Here is an 18,578-nt window from a genome sequence, read left to right as displayed (position 1 = left end):
GTTTTTCCTGTGTGACTGAGAATCTGCCTCAAATCTCCACATCATAGCTGCATAATCCATTTTCCTTTCTTCACCAGCTGTAAGGCTGCTTAGCTTGTGTTTCTGGCTAAGAGAGATCTTCATGTTGCAGTTGTATATACAGTACCTAATGTGCTGCACATCACAGCTCACAGTCTATAAGCATGTAAAAGAAAAAAGGTGGAGTAATTACATAATTTGCATAAGAAATTATAGACAGGTCTTGAAAACTGTCTCAAAGATTCCACATGTGGTTGTAAATGAAGTTCAGTTGAAAATCATCCAGGCTGCATGAAACTTGCACCTGAATGTGGTCATTAATTTTTCTAGTCTTGGAAATTTTTTCCTAGGGCTTCCTGCTAATCCAGCTCAACAGTTACTGTTCCTTGTAGTTAAAGATCTAAAAGCCGAGATTTGAGAGGAAGCTCATATGAGCTATGATTCAAAACACACCAGTTGTGATGTGTTTTGCATTACACTATTAAAAGGAAGGGTTGTGTGAGCTACCTCTTCACTCCTTTGACAGAAGGCAAAGGGACAAGGAGGCTGAATTATGTCCCATCCAGACCTTACTGCTAGTTTACATAAATTCACGTTTTCAAGGCTGTCTTCACGAGAAAGAGAGGCTTGTGCTTCAAAGAAAATTACACATTGTAGTCTACAAGGAGAGAGGAAGAACTTGGACAACCTATATGCTCATTGAGTAAAAACTCAGGTAAAAATAAAAACAAAAAACAGGAAAGTTTTATAGCAGTATAATGACTGGCTGAAAGGCCAGAGAAAATGTATGTTTAAAATTTTATTCTAACCACTGTTGGTCAGATATCAAAACTGTTATGCTTGAGTAATTCAGCTTTATAGAAAACCATCCTTACCCCACTGTAGAAGTAGCTTTTGGGGGTTGTTATGGGGCTTTTGTTGGGTTTTTGCTGTTGTCTAGACGAAAGGAGTCAGCAGTTTTAGGAAAAGCTCTTTTTAAGTTGTGTATTACCAGGCATTTTTTTTTCTAAAACTTAGCCAGTTTTAGAGTGAAAAGACTGAGATAGTAAGAATGAATGCAGGGGATCAGAAGTTAAGGAGCAAGAAACAGTGAGAGATCAGAAAAGGTATCTATTGCTAAGAGTGATGAAAGATGGGCAATGGATGAATGTATACGATGTAAGCTGAGGAGAGTGGATTTTCAGACTGGCAAGGATTTCTGCTTCTTTCTTTACTTCTGCTTTGTAACTTTTGTGAGTTACTGGTAGTGCTGTTTTTTGAACAGATTATGTGTTTGCTTAAAAGGAACATTTCTTTGAAGCCATTCAGTTAATTGCAAAGAACTTTGAACTCAAAAGGTGCTTGTGTGGTCAGGGTGTAGGAAATGTGTAACTTGAACTTTTTTTTTCCCTTTCTTTATTACTTTTATTATTCTTTCTACCATACATACACTGTGCAGCAACATTTAACCTCCTTCATTTGCTGTATGTGGAAGCTAGAGCTGACTGAGCTGATTGGAATGTCTTAGATCCAATACTTACTTTTCTTTCTGTCTTTGTTTCTTTCTTTGGTGGACATTTATGATGATTAATTGTATTCCAGTTTTACACTAGGAAACCATGGTGTTGAGTATTATATAAACATAATGACAAAAGGTTCCCCCCATGTGCTGGTGACCATTGGAAAAAAATGAGGTACAGGAAGACTGTGACTTACTCAAGGCTATACAGTGAGTCTTTTTGCAAGGGTTCAAAACTGTACTCATTTTTCCTGAGTATCTATAAAATTCTACTGCTTGAACCACATTCTTCTCCACTGTAGCTATCTATAATAAAGCTACACACAAATTAATCACTGTTAATGGTAGAGTATACTGGTAACCTGTAGTGCTCTGTTTGTACTGTGGCATGGCTTACTTTGCATTAGTCTGCAAGATCCAAATTCTTACTGTCTGGTGCTAAAACGTAATGTGCTTTGTAGCATGATGATGTAAAGGTTTCAACTAATGCAAAGAAATATCATTATTTACTCCTACGCACTTTTACTTCTGTTTTCCAGGGTGTGTTCTTGTTCCTCTGGTGAGCAATATATATTCTACTTAATGTGAAAGTACATGAAAAACAAATAAGAGAAGCAAGGCTTTGGTTCATTTGAATTTTAGCAGTGAAACAGGAAGTTTTCTGAATTAAAATGCTGAGTTGAACTCTGCATTTCTGCTTTTATATCACTTCTTTACCTAGCATAAAGAGGAATTCTTCATTCTCATTTTCAGCCAGGAGAATAAAAGAGACTACAGTGGCAACCCAAGGCAAACCAGTTTAAAAATCATTTCACAAAGAAGTGTATGCGGATGTGTGATGGGGAGGTGTGAGGGGTCACGTTGTCTCAGTGATGCACTGAGATCTGTGGGCAGCTCCTGTTCCAGACAAGGGGGGTTGCTCAGGGGAGGGCTTTGTAACTTTTGTTGAGTACTCTGGCACCAACCCAGCAAAGTAAAGCACTTTTAAGTCCTTGCTTAATATTTTGGATCCCAGTGACTTGAAACGAGTGGAATTTTGATTGCTGAAAGCTAGAACCTTTAGCACTTGTCAGAATTATGCCTTCTATTCTCAGCACGACGAGGGTACAGATACCATTTGAGTTTTTGGTTGGTTTTCTTTCTGATAGTATCAGACATGGGTACATTCTTCTCTCAGCAGTGCCTGCTTTTTTGAAGTCTAAACAGAAATCTTGGGTAGTACTGATATATATATATATAGATATATATTTAATAATTTCTTTCACGGATAATAACCTCAGTAAAGATTTAAAATTATGAATTAAATCAAGCCTTTCAATCTCTGCTTCCTTCATTTAACTTTAGTTGGTACTAATCAAAGAGATGTTTTTCCTTTCAAGGTTTAATGGAACTAGTGCATATAAGAATTTACAGACAGTTCACTTGTAAGATCATTGCGTCTTTATTCATGTAAGCAAACACTGTGCTGTCTGTTTACTATTATTAGCTAAGAAAATTTTGAAGTATCTTTACAGACTTCTGCAGTTTAAAATCCTCTACTATTTATGCTCAAAATGAATTCCCAGTCACAAGTATGGGGTAAGTCATCAGATATTCCAGCTTTTGTGTGTTTTTAGGCAGTTCACAGAATCACAGAATGTCAGGGATTGGAAGGGACCTCGAAAGCTCATCCAGTCCAATCCCCCTGCCGGAGCAGGAACACCCAGATGAGGTTACACAGGAAGGTGTCCAGGTGGGTTTTGAATGTCTCCAGAGTAGGAGACTCCACAACCCCCCTGGGCAGCCTGTTCCAGTGTCTGTTACCCTCACTGAGAAGTTTTTTCTCAAATTTAAGTGGAACCTCTTGTGTTCCAGTTTGAACCCATTACTCCTTGTCCTACCATTGGTTGTCACTGAGAAGAGCCTGGATCCATCCTCGTGACACTCACCCTTTATATATCTGTAAACAATGAGGTCACCCCTCAGTCTCCTCTTCTCCAAGCTAAAGAAACCCAGCTCCCTCAGCCTTTCCTCATAAGGGAGATGCCCTTAATCATCTTTGTTGCCCTGCGCTCGACTTTCTCTAGCAGTTCAGGGAACAGGAGTTTGCCATAAGGTTGTCTTTCATTATTTTCTTCAATTGCATGTCTTTTTGTTAGCAATGAGTAGAAAAATATTTCCTTCTTCTGACTTCTTTTTTATTTCTTATTTCATGAAAACTTGAATGGAGGAAAACTTGAGGCAGGAAAGGAAGAAAATATTAAAGATTATGACTTCTACTTCATACCTGAAGTATTGGTTGTGGGCCTGAAAGTTTGTGTGGTTTGTTTGGATTGTGTGGCTTTTTGTTTGTTTTTTTCTTTTGTCTGTATATAAGAAGTATTTGTATAAATAACATGAAGAACACTATAGCAGAACGCTCCACTAAGTTTTCCCCATTCCTATCTTTTTTAAATAGTCAGTTCATTGGAAGGGTAGCTAGCAAAGCTGATCATGTAGTAACTCTGGGTCATGTCTGCTTTTCTGATGTGAAAAGTACTTGCTAAGCAAACAGAAAAAAAAAAAAAAAATTAGTATGGATTATTCAAAAAAAAAAGAGTGAGAAAACTAGTTTAAAAGTTGTAATGTCACAATAACCAAAGAAGCCACATCCTTAAACATGGCAGCAATGCTACTTGAGAAGGGAATGCCAGATTTCGGTTCCTGTGTGTATCTCCTTTGGAAAGCAGTGAGCCACTCTGAGTGAACGAAAAGATTTAAGAGGTTATATGATCCAAATGGCTCTTACACAATCTGGAAATGTGCTATTTTTAGTTGCTAGGGTTTAATATTAATCTGCATTAGGAAGTAAATAAACAGAAACAACAAAGCTGGCATAAGTAGCTGGGAGTATAGAAATACACAAGAAAACATCTTTTTAGTGCTTAGAATACTCAAAGGCAGCAAACCAGTTAGTTGATCCTCTTCTCAGAAGGAAAAAAGTCAGGAAGACAAGGTGATTTACGAGGTGAAGTTGTCTTGTGTAGCAGTCTTTCTTTGTAGCACCGGATATTGAAGAAACTTTATCTCAGACATGGTCTTAGCCAGAAATTAAGATGAGATCTCACACTTGAGGTACTAAAATAAAGTCATATGCAGCAGAAGTCCACAGGACCAAACAGGGAATATTCTGAGTTTGAAAAGAAGTTAAGACTATACGAAACATGCCAGTAGTGAAAACAAAGAGTGTTGCTTTAAAAACAATAAAATAAAATAAAAAATAAAATCCCTACTACTGAGCCTTGCAAAACATTGGAAATTTCTGGGGATGTTTTTTCAATGTTTAAAACAACCAAACAAAAAAAATATAAATCACAGAGTAGAATTCAAACCACACAATTTTTTGCAAAGATAAATGATGTGATAGAATTCTTTGAGTCATTAAGACAGTAGTTCATAAACACCTGGTTAATATTATTTAGGATTTTCCCCAAAATTTTGCATAAAGGGTTCACAAAATGAAAGACAGAATATGGTCTCCGATCAAAAACTGATTGAGATGGGAAACATAATTAGGATTAAATGATCAGTTAGCATTTTGGTTAAAAGCTCATCTAGGTGCTGAAGTCATTCCAGTGTACGGAGACCTAGAGTGTCAGTGTATTCAGAAGTGATACTCAGGTATTTGTTGTGTATCAGACTATACATAAAATGAACCATTGGGTTCAAACGTAATTTGTAATGTCCAAATTGTGGTAGATAAATAACTATAGCAGGCAAACTAACATTGATTAATTCAAAGTAGTGTTCATTCAAGAGGAAAATTTGAATTCCTTATATGTTTTGGCTTCAAATTAGACACATCTGCTCAGGAAAAAACTTAGCAAATAATTTTAAAAGGTGAAGATTTCTGTTCCTTTCATAACTAAGATGTGAATAATGTTAAACACAGGAGTAAAATTAAGAATAGTGTGGAGATTATTATAATCCCCTTGTGTAGATCAATGATACAGTCTTCTAAGGAATACTATATGCTGTGTGGATCCAACATACTCCTGTAAAATATGTTACAAAATAAAAGGATGAGAAAAGTACAATAAGAATGATCAAAATCCTAAGAAAAAAATCTCCCATGAAGTCAAATAAAGAGGAAAAATTTGATTGTTTATGCCAGAGGAACAGGAATGAAGACATGAGTATAATCTATTATGTACATGAGGCAATGAATTGTGAATAAAAACTGTAAAAAGTAGAGCAAATAGAAGTTTTCCACCTGACCAGTTCCTAAAGAAACAAAGGGATATCAAATAGAATCAAGATCTGAAATTCAGGGCTCATTGTAGTGTGAAGTTCATTGAAACGCAGATTATTAAGACAAAAAGATTTGGTGATATTAGAATTTATGTTTGTAATTTAGAGAGCTAGCAAACTTTCATGAACCTTTTTTATTGCTAACTTTTTGGATTTTGTTCTCTGTGGGAGGGGTTTAAACCTACTCAAGGTCACATATTTTTCTAGTTCTGGTAACAATCTATTTTCATCTAAGTTTCTTGTCAAAGGACTGCATCAATCTTACATTGCTTAATACTGCTCTGTGTGGAGACTTCTAACTATGTAGCTGAGAAGTTAGTGACATCTCATGGTAACCATGGAAAATTACAGGCAATTTGTGGTAAGGGTTTTGTATTCATAATTTAATGGACATTGCAAATGTTTCCTAACTAAAAAATATTTTTAATATGCTTGTACATACCTCTCCAGTGTTTGTTATTTATTTAGAGACTAACTCAAGTATTTCCAAGCCTGAAATACACACATTTGTCAGCATATGAAGCCTGAAAGTTGTAGTGTGTGGAATCTATATTTGCCACTTACAAAACAATTATTTAATATTGTCTCTCCTGGTTTTACTTGTTTTAGGTACAAAGTCAGCTACAGAGTATGCTAATGGTGGTTATGATATTGTGTCACCTGCTCCATCAGTATACTTGGGCACATTTCAAATTTTGCATCTCCTGGAAGATCTAAAGATGGCATTGGAAATGCTAGAGGATCCTCAAGAGAAAGAAGCCCTGCGGAATCAAATTCCAGGGGCCACAGCAGTGTGTATACGGGAATGGCTTGAAGATAATCTGGTGAGTAGTAATTTAAAACTTTTCCATTTTGTTTGCAAACACCATTGATTCAAGTATTTTGATACTTCTGTTATTTTTGTAATAACTGAAATCTGCATCCTTAGGGAACTGCAGGGGATGGCAAGCAAAGATAGAAAGCTAAAGATATTACCACTTCATGTGCTGATTACTAAAACAATGCAGATATAGGAGTATAAGAAGCTGGTAACAGATATTATGTTTCCTTGGTGAGAGAAAATACAGTAAAAATGAACTACCGAAAAAGTTACATTTTCTGTACGAGTTTTTTTTGTTTGGTTGTGGTTTGTTGGACCTTTTCTGGAGATAACAGACAGTTTTATAACTAACTAGTTATAAAACTTTTAATTTGAAAACTACCTATGTGGAATATAGTGGCATTGTCTGTTGAAGGGACAAGTAGGAAAAACATGGATAATTCTGTGCTTTTCCTTGCTACATTTCCTCTACCATTAACTATCAGTATTATGAATCTCCAGAATACCTTGTACACCAGGCAGTGGTAGTAGTAAGGCTCTAACTTCTGCATGTGAGACATTCATATTGGGATAGATGAGGAATAAACATTTGACTGTATTGGAAAAGATGGAGGCTCACCAGGTGAAAAGCAGATCTTTGGACAGACAGACCTTCCAAAGAAAAGACCCATTGGCTGCAAAGGAGGAGAAACAGCAGGTCCTGCCAGAACACTCCTCTGCACCAAACCTGCCTTTGCAAGTGAATGGTGGTTTCCTAAAGAGTAAAAGCCATTTATCGCTTTCTCAACTTCACATAAGTTTTCTAGACAAATGGATTTTCTTCTGGCTTTATCAATGCATGTTACTTCTACGTAATTGTGTCTGTAGCTTCTGCTTTTGCTTTTATTTGTCAACTGCTGGTTTGTTGGCATTCTCCACAGAGCGCATTGTCTATAGCTGGGAAGTCCTGTTTGGGACTGTATGAGAAAAAGGAATGAGAATTTGGTACCAGCTTTGAAAGGAAAAGGTGGAGGCAATGTTAAATTGGATTTATAGTGTTACATTTTGAGTCTGGAAGCCCTGGAAGGTCTCTGAGGCAGAGTATGAGCACACAGCAGTAGTTGGGATTGCAGGTTTGAGGACAGAAGGTGACTTGAATGTTCTTTGTATTGTTGGTTTGTATTGGAGTATCATCTAGAAACTAGAGCTCAATTGTACTAGAATGGGAAAAGTAACTTCTGCAGAAAAGTGCCCCTTGGCCTTATAATTCAAGTAGCTTTGCAGCTTTGGTAATTGCCACTTAGTGTGCTGAACTACACCTAGTGTTTAAATAAACCAGACTGTGGAGTTTATCCGTTTGGTCAGCTTTGAGGTGGATTGGCTTTTTACTACTCAGTCAGGAACTTCTGTGATGATGACAGATGCCATAGCTGCTCTCATTAAAGTCTTGTCTTCCTTCATTTCCATAGTACCAAACGTTGGAATTTATCAGTCATCAAATATCACCAAGTTGTGTTTTGTGGGGTTTTTTTGTTTTGTTTCTGTTTTATGGGGGGTGGTGTTTTGTTTTTGTTTGGGGTTTTGGTGATTTTTTTGTTTGTTTGTTTGTCTTTGTATGGTTTGATTTGTTTTTTGGTGAGGGTTGAGGTTTTTTTAAACATTTGTAACTGTTATTTGGTCTGTCTGCTATAGATGTGAATACCAAAGATGTGGGAAAATTTACATATGCCTAGATTGTGAAAATTTTAGACATCATGTTTCATACCTGATACTACCCTGATTATTCCCTCTTTTGAAAACATCTACTTCATTCCTTTTTTTTTTTATGGAACCATTGGTAGGCATTTGGTGTTTCAGTGATTTGGTGGAGTTGGATTTTGTGCTTACAATCTACAATCCTCTAAGTAAAAGGAACACCATTTGTGGAACTAAAGGTGTGCTTCTCACAAAGGCTTCTTTTTGCATGTCTGTGGTCAGGGATCAGGTTCTTGAGTTTACAGTATAACTGGGCACAGTAATTGTGCTGCCACTGCTTTCAGATAGATGAAATGGGTTTGACAAGGTTAGTGCTGAATTTAGAAAGATTACTACTACATATCATAGAATGAGGATTTAATAGTTGCTGGAACTGCACAAATCTTTTGACAAAGCTAAAATGCAATAAAGCATCATTAATTATGGACTTTTAACTACTTAAGAACTGTATTGAAGTTTTTGCCTCGAAGTGAATGTTTGGAGTGTTTTACATGCTTTACAATTGTGAATTCTTTGGCCTTAAAAACAGAACAAAAAGACCTGAGCATTACCATGGAGAGTTAATATAAACCAATTTTGTTTATAGTTTCAATGCTTCTTGTTAAATATTTTAGTATTGCAAGTCACCACAGGACATATCACAAAGCAGGTAGTAATTTCAGCATTAAAAATTAACTGCTGCAGTAACAACTGACTGTGTTTGACTTGATGAGCTATGAGAGAATGTAGTTAGTTATAGTGTCATTTCATAACTCTACCCCATTTTTTTTTTAATGCTATACATCTTTATGGAACCCTTTTCTGAGTAAAGAGGAACCCTAGTGTTCTTACAGTGGTCCTAAAATTATTTTAAAACTGAGTGAAAGCCTTATTTCCAGGATCACAAAACATGATCTTCCTTCCAGCAGAACATGTATATTTAAAGCAAGTCACTTCTCCACGTATCTTTATATACTGACCCTTAAAGTACTGATTCTTGAAACCTCATTAGTATTTTCCTGATCATGTTTTTTCTTGGAAGCCTAATTCTTAAAATCTTTCTAAGTGTTCTAAATTTGAGGAAACAGGGAGAAGAGCAGAAAAAACAGTAGAGGAATGTGTTCTAGAGCTAATTTGTTAAAATAATTTTATTTGCCTTATGATATATGCTGTGCTTTGTCTCATTTAATTCTCTGTGTTTTTTGAAGTGATAAAACCAGGCTTTTTAGCAGAAATATGATACATTTCTTAGAGTCTTTATTGCCATTTGGTCACAATTAACATTCAGAAGAGATTGTTTCCACTGCATGTTAAAATCAAGGAATTTCCCACCCCCACAGTGGCTTCACAGGGACAGGAAACCCCAGTTCAGAACTCTGACTTAAGTGGAGCTTGTGAATTTTGAAATTACTTCAAAGCTTTCTGTTAAGCTTGTGCTAAAGTGCTCCGCTCAAACATAATCACTGGTCTCTTCATTTCACTTTTGTCTAAGATTCATTTTACAGAGTTGCTGAACAGAGACAGAAAATTACTGCAATACAGGGCATTTCAATAGACTTGAAAACTTGCTTTTATGAAAGTATCAATAGAATTTTTCAGCAACAGCTGAGTGGGAAGAGAATATGTTCTGAGCAATGCCAGTTAGAGCCAGTACACTTATCTGCTTGTTGATTTGACTGTGGGACTAGTCAACTGTTGAGAGCTGCGATGGAGCTATATATAGCTGAATCTTCCTATTGCCAAGCGGTATTAACACGTGTTAAATTGAAAATGGACCAGTAGAGCCTGCTTGGGACAGTGTAGAAAAGTCGTCATTCTGCAAGCATTCATGTTTATTTTTGCCAACTTGAAACATTAGATGGATGTGTTTTCTGAGCAGTAGTCAGAGTTGGAAGTTGTATGACCCAGGTCTCCACTGTGCTCCAGCTCCTTTTCAATGAGTTGATGATGCAAGGGAAGGCCTGAACTGGGAGATCTGGTCCTCTCAGAGTTCCCCAAGCATGTTAGAGCAATTCACAGCACACAAGAGACATCGGAGAAGTGTCTGTCATGTGTGCAGCTATTTATGAATACTAGAGAGTGTCTTGGAGCCAGTGGAAAAGGGGTGTACACAGCTTGCATGGAATTTTTCTAAACCAGACCTACTTTTGTTGATGTCCTGTGGGGTTGCTTTGTCTGGGAGTCAACTCTAATATCTCTGACTATGACAGCAGGGGTGGGAAACCTTCTCTGCATGAAGAACTAATAGAAGCTTAAAAGTGAGTAGGGCTTTCCTTCTTCAAATGACATGGTGTGATTAGTTTTCAGCATTTTCTTTCACCCTTGTGGTGATCAGTAATGCCACCTTTAAACTACAATGACCAGACGTAATTAAACAGAGCTGTGTTATGGCCTTAGGCTTAGAGTGCTCATGGAAGAAAGGTGTTACGCCTGTTATAATAGCAGGGCCTGTATTTTTATATGCTGTTTTCCAAGATTTCAAGGTTGTCTACCACCATATTGTGAAGTTTAGCCCAGGGGGCAATCCTCACCTACCTGGGCTGTTCACATCTTGATACTGGCAGAGGAAATAGAGGACTGCTCTGTAGGAAGCCATGATTGTATACAGAAATTGCATGTTAGCCTTCACAAGGATTAATATGATTTATTCAGTTCCATTTATCTAAGACTCTTTCAGCTGCCGGCTTCAGTGCTTTCCTTTGCACCAAGTTAGTTCATCTTTCCTTTTGTGTCTAAGGTTATGCATGGTGTCCTTTTTTCATTTTGCACTATGATCTGTCACTAGGATTTCCAGCTGCATTGCTTTTCACTGATTTAAAAATAATACCCTGTATTACTGAGGAAGTTGACGAGGCCTTCTACAGGCAGCTGAGAGCAGCCTCGCAGTCACAGGCCCTGGTTGTCGTAGGGGATTTTAACTACCCTGATGTTTGCTGGAAGGACTACTCAGCCAGCCAGCCACAGTCCAGGAGGTCTCTCCGGTGCATTGACAATAACTTCCTTATGCAAATGATGGATGAGCCAACTAGGAGAGCAGCACTGCTGGATCTCATTCTGACTAACAAGGCAGGTCTGGTTGAAGGAGCAAGGGTTGAGGGCTGCCTTAGTTGCACCAACCATGAGATGGTGGAGTTCAGGATCTCATGTGGCAGGAACAGAATACCAAGCAGAATTGCAACCCTGGACTTCAGCAGGGCGAACTTTGGCCGTTTCAAACAATTGCTAGGGGAAATCCCGTGGGCAAGGATATTTGAAGGTAAAGTGGCCCAAGGTAGTTGGTTAGCGTTCAGGGACTGCTTCTGCCAACCTCAAGATCAGAGCATCCCGACACATAGGAAGTCAAGGAAGGAAGCCAGGAGACCTGCATGGTTAAACAGGGGAACTGCTGGGTAAGCTCATGTGGAAGAGGAGAGTTTAGAGATCATGGAAGGAGGTGCTGGCCACTTGGGAAGAATATAAGGCTGTTGTCAGAGGGTGTAGGGAGGCAACTAGGAAAGCTAAGGCCTCCTTAGAATTAAACCTGGTGAGAGGGGTCAAGGACAACAGGAAGAGCTTTTTCAAATACATGGCAGATAAAACTAACACCAGAGGCAATGTAGGACCACTGATGAATGGGGTGGGTGCCCTGGTGACAGAAGATACAGAGGCGGCCCTCTTTGTCTCTGTCTACTCTGAGGGAAGCTGTCCTGAGGAGCCCCGTACCCCTGAGGCCCCAGAGGAAGGCAGGACAATGGAGGAGTTTGCTTTAGTTGATGAGGACTGGGTTAGGGAGCAATTAAGCAATCTGGACATCCATAAATCCATGGGTCCAGATGGGATGCACCTGTGGGTGCTGAGGGAGCTGGCTGAGGTCATTGCTGGACCACTCTCTATCATCTTTGGTGAATTGTGGGCAACAGGAGAGGTGCCTGAGGACTGGAGGAAAGCAAATGTCACTCCAGTCTTCAAAAAGGGCAAGAAGGAGGACCTGGGTAACTACAGACCGGTCAGCCTCACCTCCATCCCTGGAAAGGTGATAGAACAACTTATCCTTGATGCCATCTCAAGACATATCAAGGATAAGAGGGTCATTAGGGGCAGTCAACATGACTTCACCAAGGGGAAGTCATGTTAAACCAACCTCATAGCCTTTTATGAGAACATAACGAGGTGGATGGATGATGGCAAAGCAGTGGATGAGATCTACCTTGATTTCAGTAAAGCATTTGACACAGTCTCCCACAGCATCCTCGCTGCCGAACTGAGGAAGTGTGGACTGGATGATCGGGTAGTGAGGTGGACTGCGAACTGGCTGAAGGGAAGAAGGGCATAATTTTGAAGTATTTCTGTCTATAACCTTTATTCAGATTTCACAAAATTTGCATAGGTCAACCTATCTCATTTGCTATATGTTATCTGTTATGACAAACATAGCAATAGTATCATTCACAAAAAAATAGTTTTGTTCTTTTTCGGAGTAGTATGCTAATACTAGTGGTAAACAGACCTATATTTTTTCAGGTTTTGTGATCTTCCAAAAAGGAAAACAAATTATGCTTATTTCAGACATACTATTCAAGACATTGGCATGTTACTCTTCCTCATATGTAGATAAACACGTGCATTATTTTCCTGAAATAATGAAAAGCTTAAGGAGAAAATAATGTTTGTCTATTCCTCATCAGAAATAAAGGATTGAAAGGTTTCTCTACAGCTTACTCTGGTTTGGTTTGTTGCTTTTGTTTTGTTTGTTCTTTGTTTTGGTTTTGGGATTTTGGTAGTTTGTTTAATAATTTTTCTTGTTCTGAAATTTAAAAGAGAAAATCTGATGTGTGTCATACTGAGGAGGGGCAAAATGTTACTTGATAATGTGATTAATGTATGTGCAGATATTTGGTAAATATCCTGTTTCAAATATTTCATATACTTATTTACTGCATACTTAGTAATTTTAGCATTTCTTTGAAACCTTTCAGAGTGAATTATTTTAATATGTTGTCTGGTAAAATGTAAGTATATTTCTTTAAATATTTCCTTTACAAATCAGTATACTCTTTCCTTGCCTACAGCAGCTGGGATGGGTGTGTTCAGAGTGATTTTGTTGTTCTGTTAAGCAGAAAACATTTCTTAGTTGTTGTGCAGAAACATAGTACTCAAGTTTCTTACAATCTACATTTTCTTCTTGAATAAGTTTCATGCAAAAACTTACAGTTCTTCTAGAACTTGGGCTGGAAAAAGTATTTCAGCGTATGGCAAGGAATGTTTGAAACTGCCAAGAATGTGCAAATGTCTGTGGATGAATTAATAAACAGTAACTTCATCTAAGTATTGGTAATACATTCTTTATGCAAGCCAAGGGAAGAGACCTACTTATTAGTTGAGCAATGACCAGAAAGGAACAGTAGAGCTAGAGATCTGTGATCTCACATAGCCTGCAGATGGGGATGACTCCAAAGATGTCAGCACCTGTTTAAAGTATTACCTGCCCTATTACCATCCCTAAATATGCAATAAGGGTGAGGGTTGACTGTGCTGGGCTGGAACTAATGGCCATCTAAGTCTGATTATTTCTGAAGTACAGTTTTTAATCAAAGAATTAAGCCATTTGGATTGAGTGCATTTTATGCTGGGAAAGGAATATTTGTTCACGGATCTACATAACATTATTTCTCATCTGTTTCCCAGGATACTTGTTGTGGTTTGTTTGTTTTTTTTTAATTATCACAAACAAAGCAAATGTGCCGATATACAGAATGAAGTATTTTTTTTCCCCATTTCCTCTAAGTGTTTCATCTTTTTTTGTCACTTAGGCATTATCAGCTAGTCATGATTAAGACAAATTATCTTGCTGGAAATGCTTAATCTAGATTTCTGAAGCCATTCCTCCCTACGTAGAAAGGATTTCTTCATCCATTGTCTTTTACGCAAATGGCCTGGATTTCGTTTTACACAAGTATTCCTGTGCAGGCGTATTCTCTCTCTCTTTCATCACTCTGAACCTCCCTCCTTTTTCTGCAGCATGAGAGTGACAGGTGTGTGAAATGACATGCTGAGGAAATTTTTCCCTTTTAAAATCTGGTCCTAATCCCTTTGTTTCCAAAGCAGTCCAAACACTAGGCTTGGGAAGAGCACAGATGTAGGAAAAATTGATGCTATTTCTTGGGAATGAATAGATGTTTTTTGTATGTCCATCCCAGACTCTCCTGATGAGGTTGGAAAAATGCATAGTGGGTCATTTCTGTTCTTAGCCTGAAAGCCCAAGTGTACGTTCTTTTGGTGTTTTCAGACACCGATGGGTTTGAAAACAAAATAACTCAAAGTCATTGCTGAAAGGAAGAGGTGCTGTGCACACAGACCTGGACCTGGTGGAGGCTGAAGAGCTTCTGCTCTGCTGCCTGATCCCTGCCCTCCAACCTGCCAGACAAGGCAGTGCCAACACCAGAACCCTATTCACACTTTGCTTTTGTGCTGCTCTGAAAGATCACAAAAACCTGTGTTTTAGCACAAACTTAAGTGAATAAAAGGTAAAATTGCTAAAATAACAGTAATAAATATAATTTCATAGTGTTCATAGGGCCTTAGCTCAGTGGAAGAGACAGTGGAAAAGCAAACAGCTCTGTGCTTCTTCAGCTCCAGTGTTGGTAGAAGAAGGGGGAAAACACTGGAGAGTCAGGTTGCCCTTCCCTTGACAGTTCTAAGAGGATTTGTGGATGTTTCCCTTGCCTCTTCATAGGTCTGGTATAGAGGGATGTGAGAATGGCGACTGCTTGTTTAAAGCACTCTGTTACTTTCAGTTTCAAAGCAGTTACAGCATGTATGTTTCCTAGTTGAAACAGATTTAAAATCTTGTTTGAAATACTTAACATTCTGACTAATACAGTAATGGGTTGCTTAGCTGAGTGTATTTATGGGTTATGTATCAGCAGACATTCAACATTGCATTTATATTGCCAAAATGTGTATTTTGATTTATTTTTGGAGGCAGAATTGGAGAAAACAAACAATTTGGTGGGGGAGTAATAAGGAGATGCTTCTCTCTGGGGTAACACTTGAAGATAGTGGTACTGCAGTGATTGTGGGGGATTTTTGTTTGTTTTTTAATTCTCCATTGAACCAGAAGTTAGTGAAGAACTAAATACAGACGTGGAATTCCTAAAAATAAGAACAAAAATAGTGGTAACCTGATGCAGTAATCCTCAGATTGCAACATATTTTCCATATTTTCACACTGCCCAGAGAAGCTAACCTGCTTTTCCAGTGAAACGGAAAAGTATACTAAGCAAATCTGGGGCAATGGATTTGCATTCAGGTGATGTCTGAAACTTTTTCAGGCCAAAGCTCAAACAGGATGTAAAGTTCAGCACGCAGGTGACAGGCTAGAAGTGAACATGTGACTGTCTGGAATGTGTGCTGTAAACATTCACGGCTGATAAGATGCAGAAAATTCAGACATGTTTACCTTTTAATCAGGAAGAATGACTGTAACAGAATCAAGAGGCCTTTGCTTGAAATCCAGTATAAATGACAAGGGAGAAATAAGGTATGTTTGTAATTTTATATACTTTTAAGAGGAGAAATGGATACTCACCAAGCTGCAGACACTACACTGAGGCACTAATAAGTGAAATAATATAGTTTTCCTGTATTTTTTTTTAATTGAAAGCAAAATCATTAAGAGGTAATGTGTGGTGGAATGCTTTAAGACAGGTATGTTTCCTCCTTCATTAAATAAGCCTGAAATGAATTGTAGAGCCTCTGTTTTGAAATGGATGAAATGTGGAACTTCTGGCTCCGTAGTGTGGCTGCTATAGGATATGCAGTACTTTGAGATAAAGTTTGATGTATTTGCTGTTCTCTATAATTAGATAACTAGTTTTCTGGCCGGGGGGGGAGGAAAGGCCTTAAGCTGTAGGGAGTTCATGTTTTAATGTCAAGAAAAGCCCTATTCACTCTTCAGTTTGTCAGCCATGACAGAGGCTGTTGTGCATAGAGAAGTGTACTATATTAAGTACATCTTAATTTTCACAATTTTCTTTTTTTAAGAATGGACCATTGACAGTGTGCTAAGGCATTTGCCAGATGGTGTAAGCTATCCAAGCAATAGCTGTTCTCATCAACTTTAAGATAGCGCAAAAACTTGTACAAGGAGTGTAGAATAAGTTCTATGTATAGAGCAACACAAGTCCTCTTCAGATCAGTCTTGAGGCATAGTGTACTTTTGCAAACTGACAGTTATTTTATCTTGTCACATTTACTGGGGATTTTAGGTATCCTAGCACCTTTAGATGACTTGCAGCACTAGCTTTCTGAAAAGCATTCGTATTTTTCTTGTCATGTGACTTTAAGTAACAACAGGTAATTAATACATGAAGAAAGCTGGAAGTCTAGGTTGATATCCTTCCCTCTTACTTTTTGAGAATGGTTGAAATAATAAAACCCCACATCCCTTACAGAAAGTCTTTAATGTATCTATGACTTCCACAGTTTGGAATGTGAGTAGATGGCTGAGGCAGGTCCCTGTAAGAACTGCTTTCAGGGCATTATACAGCTTCAGGCTTTGCGTTCTTTGTATTACACAGATCATTAGTACGATGGGCAACTTTGACACTGGCTCTTCCAAATTGCTGTTTTACTTCAGCTTAAATGCAGGAGTGACTTTGGGTGTAGAAACTGAAGAAAACAGGGAGATAAGTAAATGTTCTGAGATCATCACAAAAATCCCATGGGGACAGTTGTGTTTTGGTCTTACTAGGCATTGCCCAAGCAGTTGTCCTTGTGTGTGCAACAATCTGTTCTCAGTTTAAGGCCAAAGTCACTTTTACCCAGTGGGAGATACAGCATTAAAACTGGAGTTTATTAGGAAAAAATAAAACTTAATCATAACTACTGTGTAGAGGCACTAGAGGACACCCCAGTAACAGGCAATACTTTTAAACTTCCTTTCTTGCCAGAGCATTGCTTTGCATATGCATTTATCTTGGTGTTGCAAGTTTGAAAAGTTGCCATGCTGTGAGACTTCAGCTTCAGCAGAGGCAGACAAAAATCTTCGAAGGGTATCATCATCCTCTGTTAAGATGGAAAATTGCCTCTTTGGCAATAGCAGCATTTATGGGATAATTAACTTATCCACAGGCTCGTCCTTGAATTCCTCCTCTTTTATAATGTCTTTTGAGACGACAGGCAAGTAATTCAAAGAGCAAAACTTATTTTTAGGTTTAGTCTGAGCCTGAAATAAACCGAGAAGGCTGAGTAGTGTTACGATAAACAGGGAGTAAAACAGAGACAGGAAATAGGGGGTCTTAGTAATGAGTTCCAGGCACTCTTGAAACAGAAAGCCAGAGAAGGCATTACTTGAAAATAGTTTCTCAGTGACAGCTTAATAATTTTTAGCTTGTTATTCAACATTAAAAGGAAACAGTTTCTGTGGATTTATACTATTTTTGAAAGATCCTTTTTAAAAGATCATTTGGCAAGTTAAATTTTTGACGTTTTTAGAGTTACATTGTTCTTGTTGCTAACCGATCTGCTGTTTAAAAAAACCAGATGTTTGGGGGAGAGTCTGAAGTTTATACAGTTGTGTTTTATATATACATCTGTGGGAAGCATTTGGGATAAGAGTGTGGGACAGAGGCAGATTTAGCTTAAAATGCGAACACACATTCAAGATTTTAGAAGTTGAGGGTTGAAAGGGGCGAAGTCACAGCGATATTCTTTAGAACAAAGCGGTGTGCTTGCTTCCAAAAGTTTCTTCTAACCCTGGGAATGTGACTGCTGCAATGGGCCCAAAGCATGGATGGTGAGATTGATATCTACAAGCACTTCACGTGGCTAAAGAGGGTAAGTGATTTGCTGGGCTTTGTTTTCTCTTTGTAAATGCACTTTAACAAATCTTAGTCAGAATTCTCAGCTTTGCGAAAGGGAACACGTTGAGTGCCTCAGACATAAAATACTGTAAGTTTCTTCATGAGAAATGAATTAAAGACGTTTCTTCATGTAGAAGGAAGAGGCTTAGGAAGGGGGGAGAGAATCAGCTGTCTTTGTCTTTAGAAATGAAGCTCTAGGATTAAACTTTGAACAAATGGCAATAGATTCTAGCAAGTGCTTGTGCTTTCCTGAGATTTTAATACAACAAAGCAAATCGTGCGTGGGAATGTATAGCAAAAAAAGGAGAATATGTTGTTTACCATGTTGTGCTTCAAAATGAAAAACTATTTGAGCTAGTTCACTTAATTCTTCATCACAGTAAGTATACGAGACCTTTTAGGATGCCTTTGTTTTGGA

At 38.1% G+C, this 18,578-nt stretch overlaps 1 protein-coding gene across 4 annotated transcripts in view; it reads left to right on the top strand.

Moving 5' to 3' along the window:
• The window catches only part of PPFIBP2 (PPFIA binding protein 2), a 108,887-nt gene that overhangs the window by 29,075 nt on the left and 61,234 nt on the right, over positions 1–18,578 (top strand). For 2 of the 4 annotated variants that reach the window (XM_082059577.1, XM_082059575.1), the window contains exon 3: positions 6,395–6,609. In XM_082059577.1, coding sequence (XP_081915703.1) covers positions 6,395–6,609 — 215 coding nt within the window. Of the gene's footprint in view, positions 1–6,394; positions 6,610–17,425; positions 18,135–18,578 lie in introns of those variants that run through there. The other 2 variants (XM_082059576.1, XM_082059578.1) reach the window with 2 other exon arrangements.

Source organism: Streptopelia decaocto, assembly GCF_964273445.1.
Source record: "Streptopelia decaocto genome assembly, chromosome: 7".
NCBI lineage: Eukaryota > Metazoa > Chordata > Aves > Columbiformes > Columbidae > Streptopelia > Streptopelia decaocto.
This window is presented reverse-complemented; position numbering and strand designations above follow the sequence as displayed.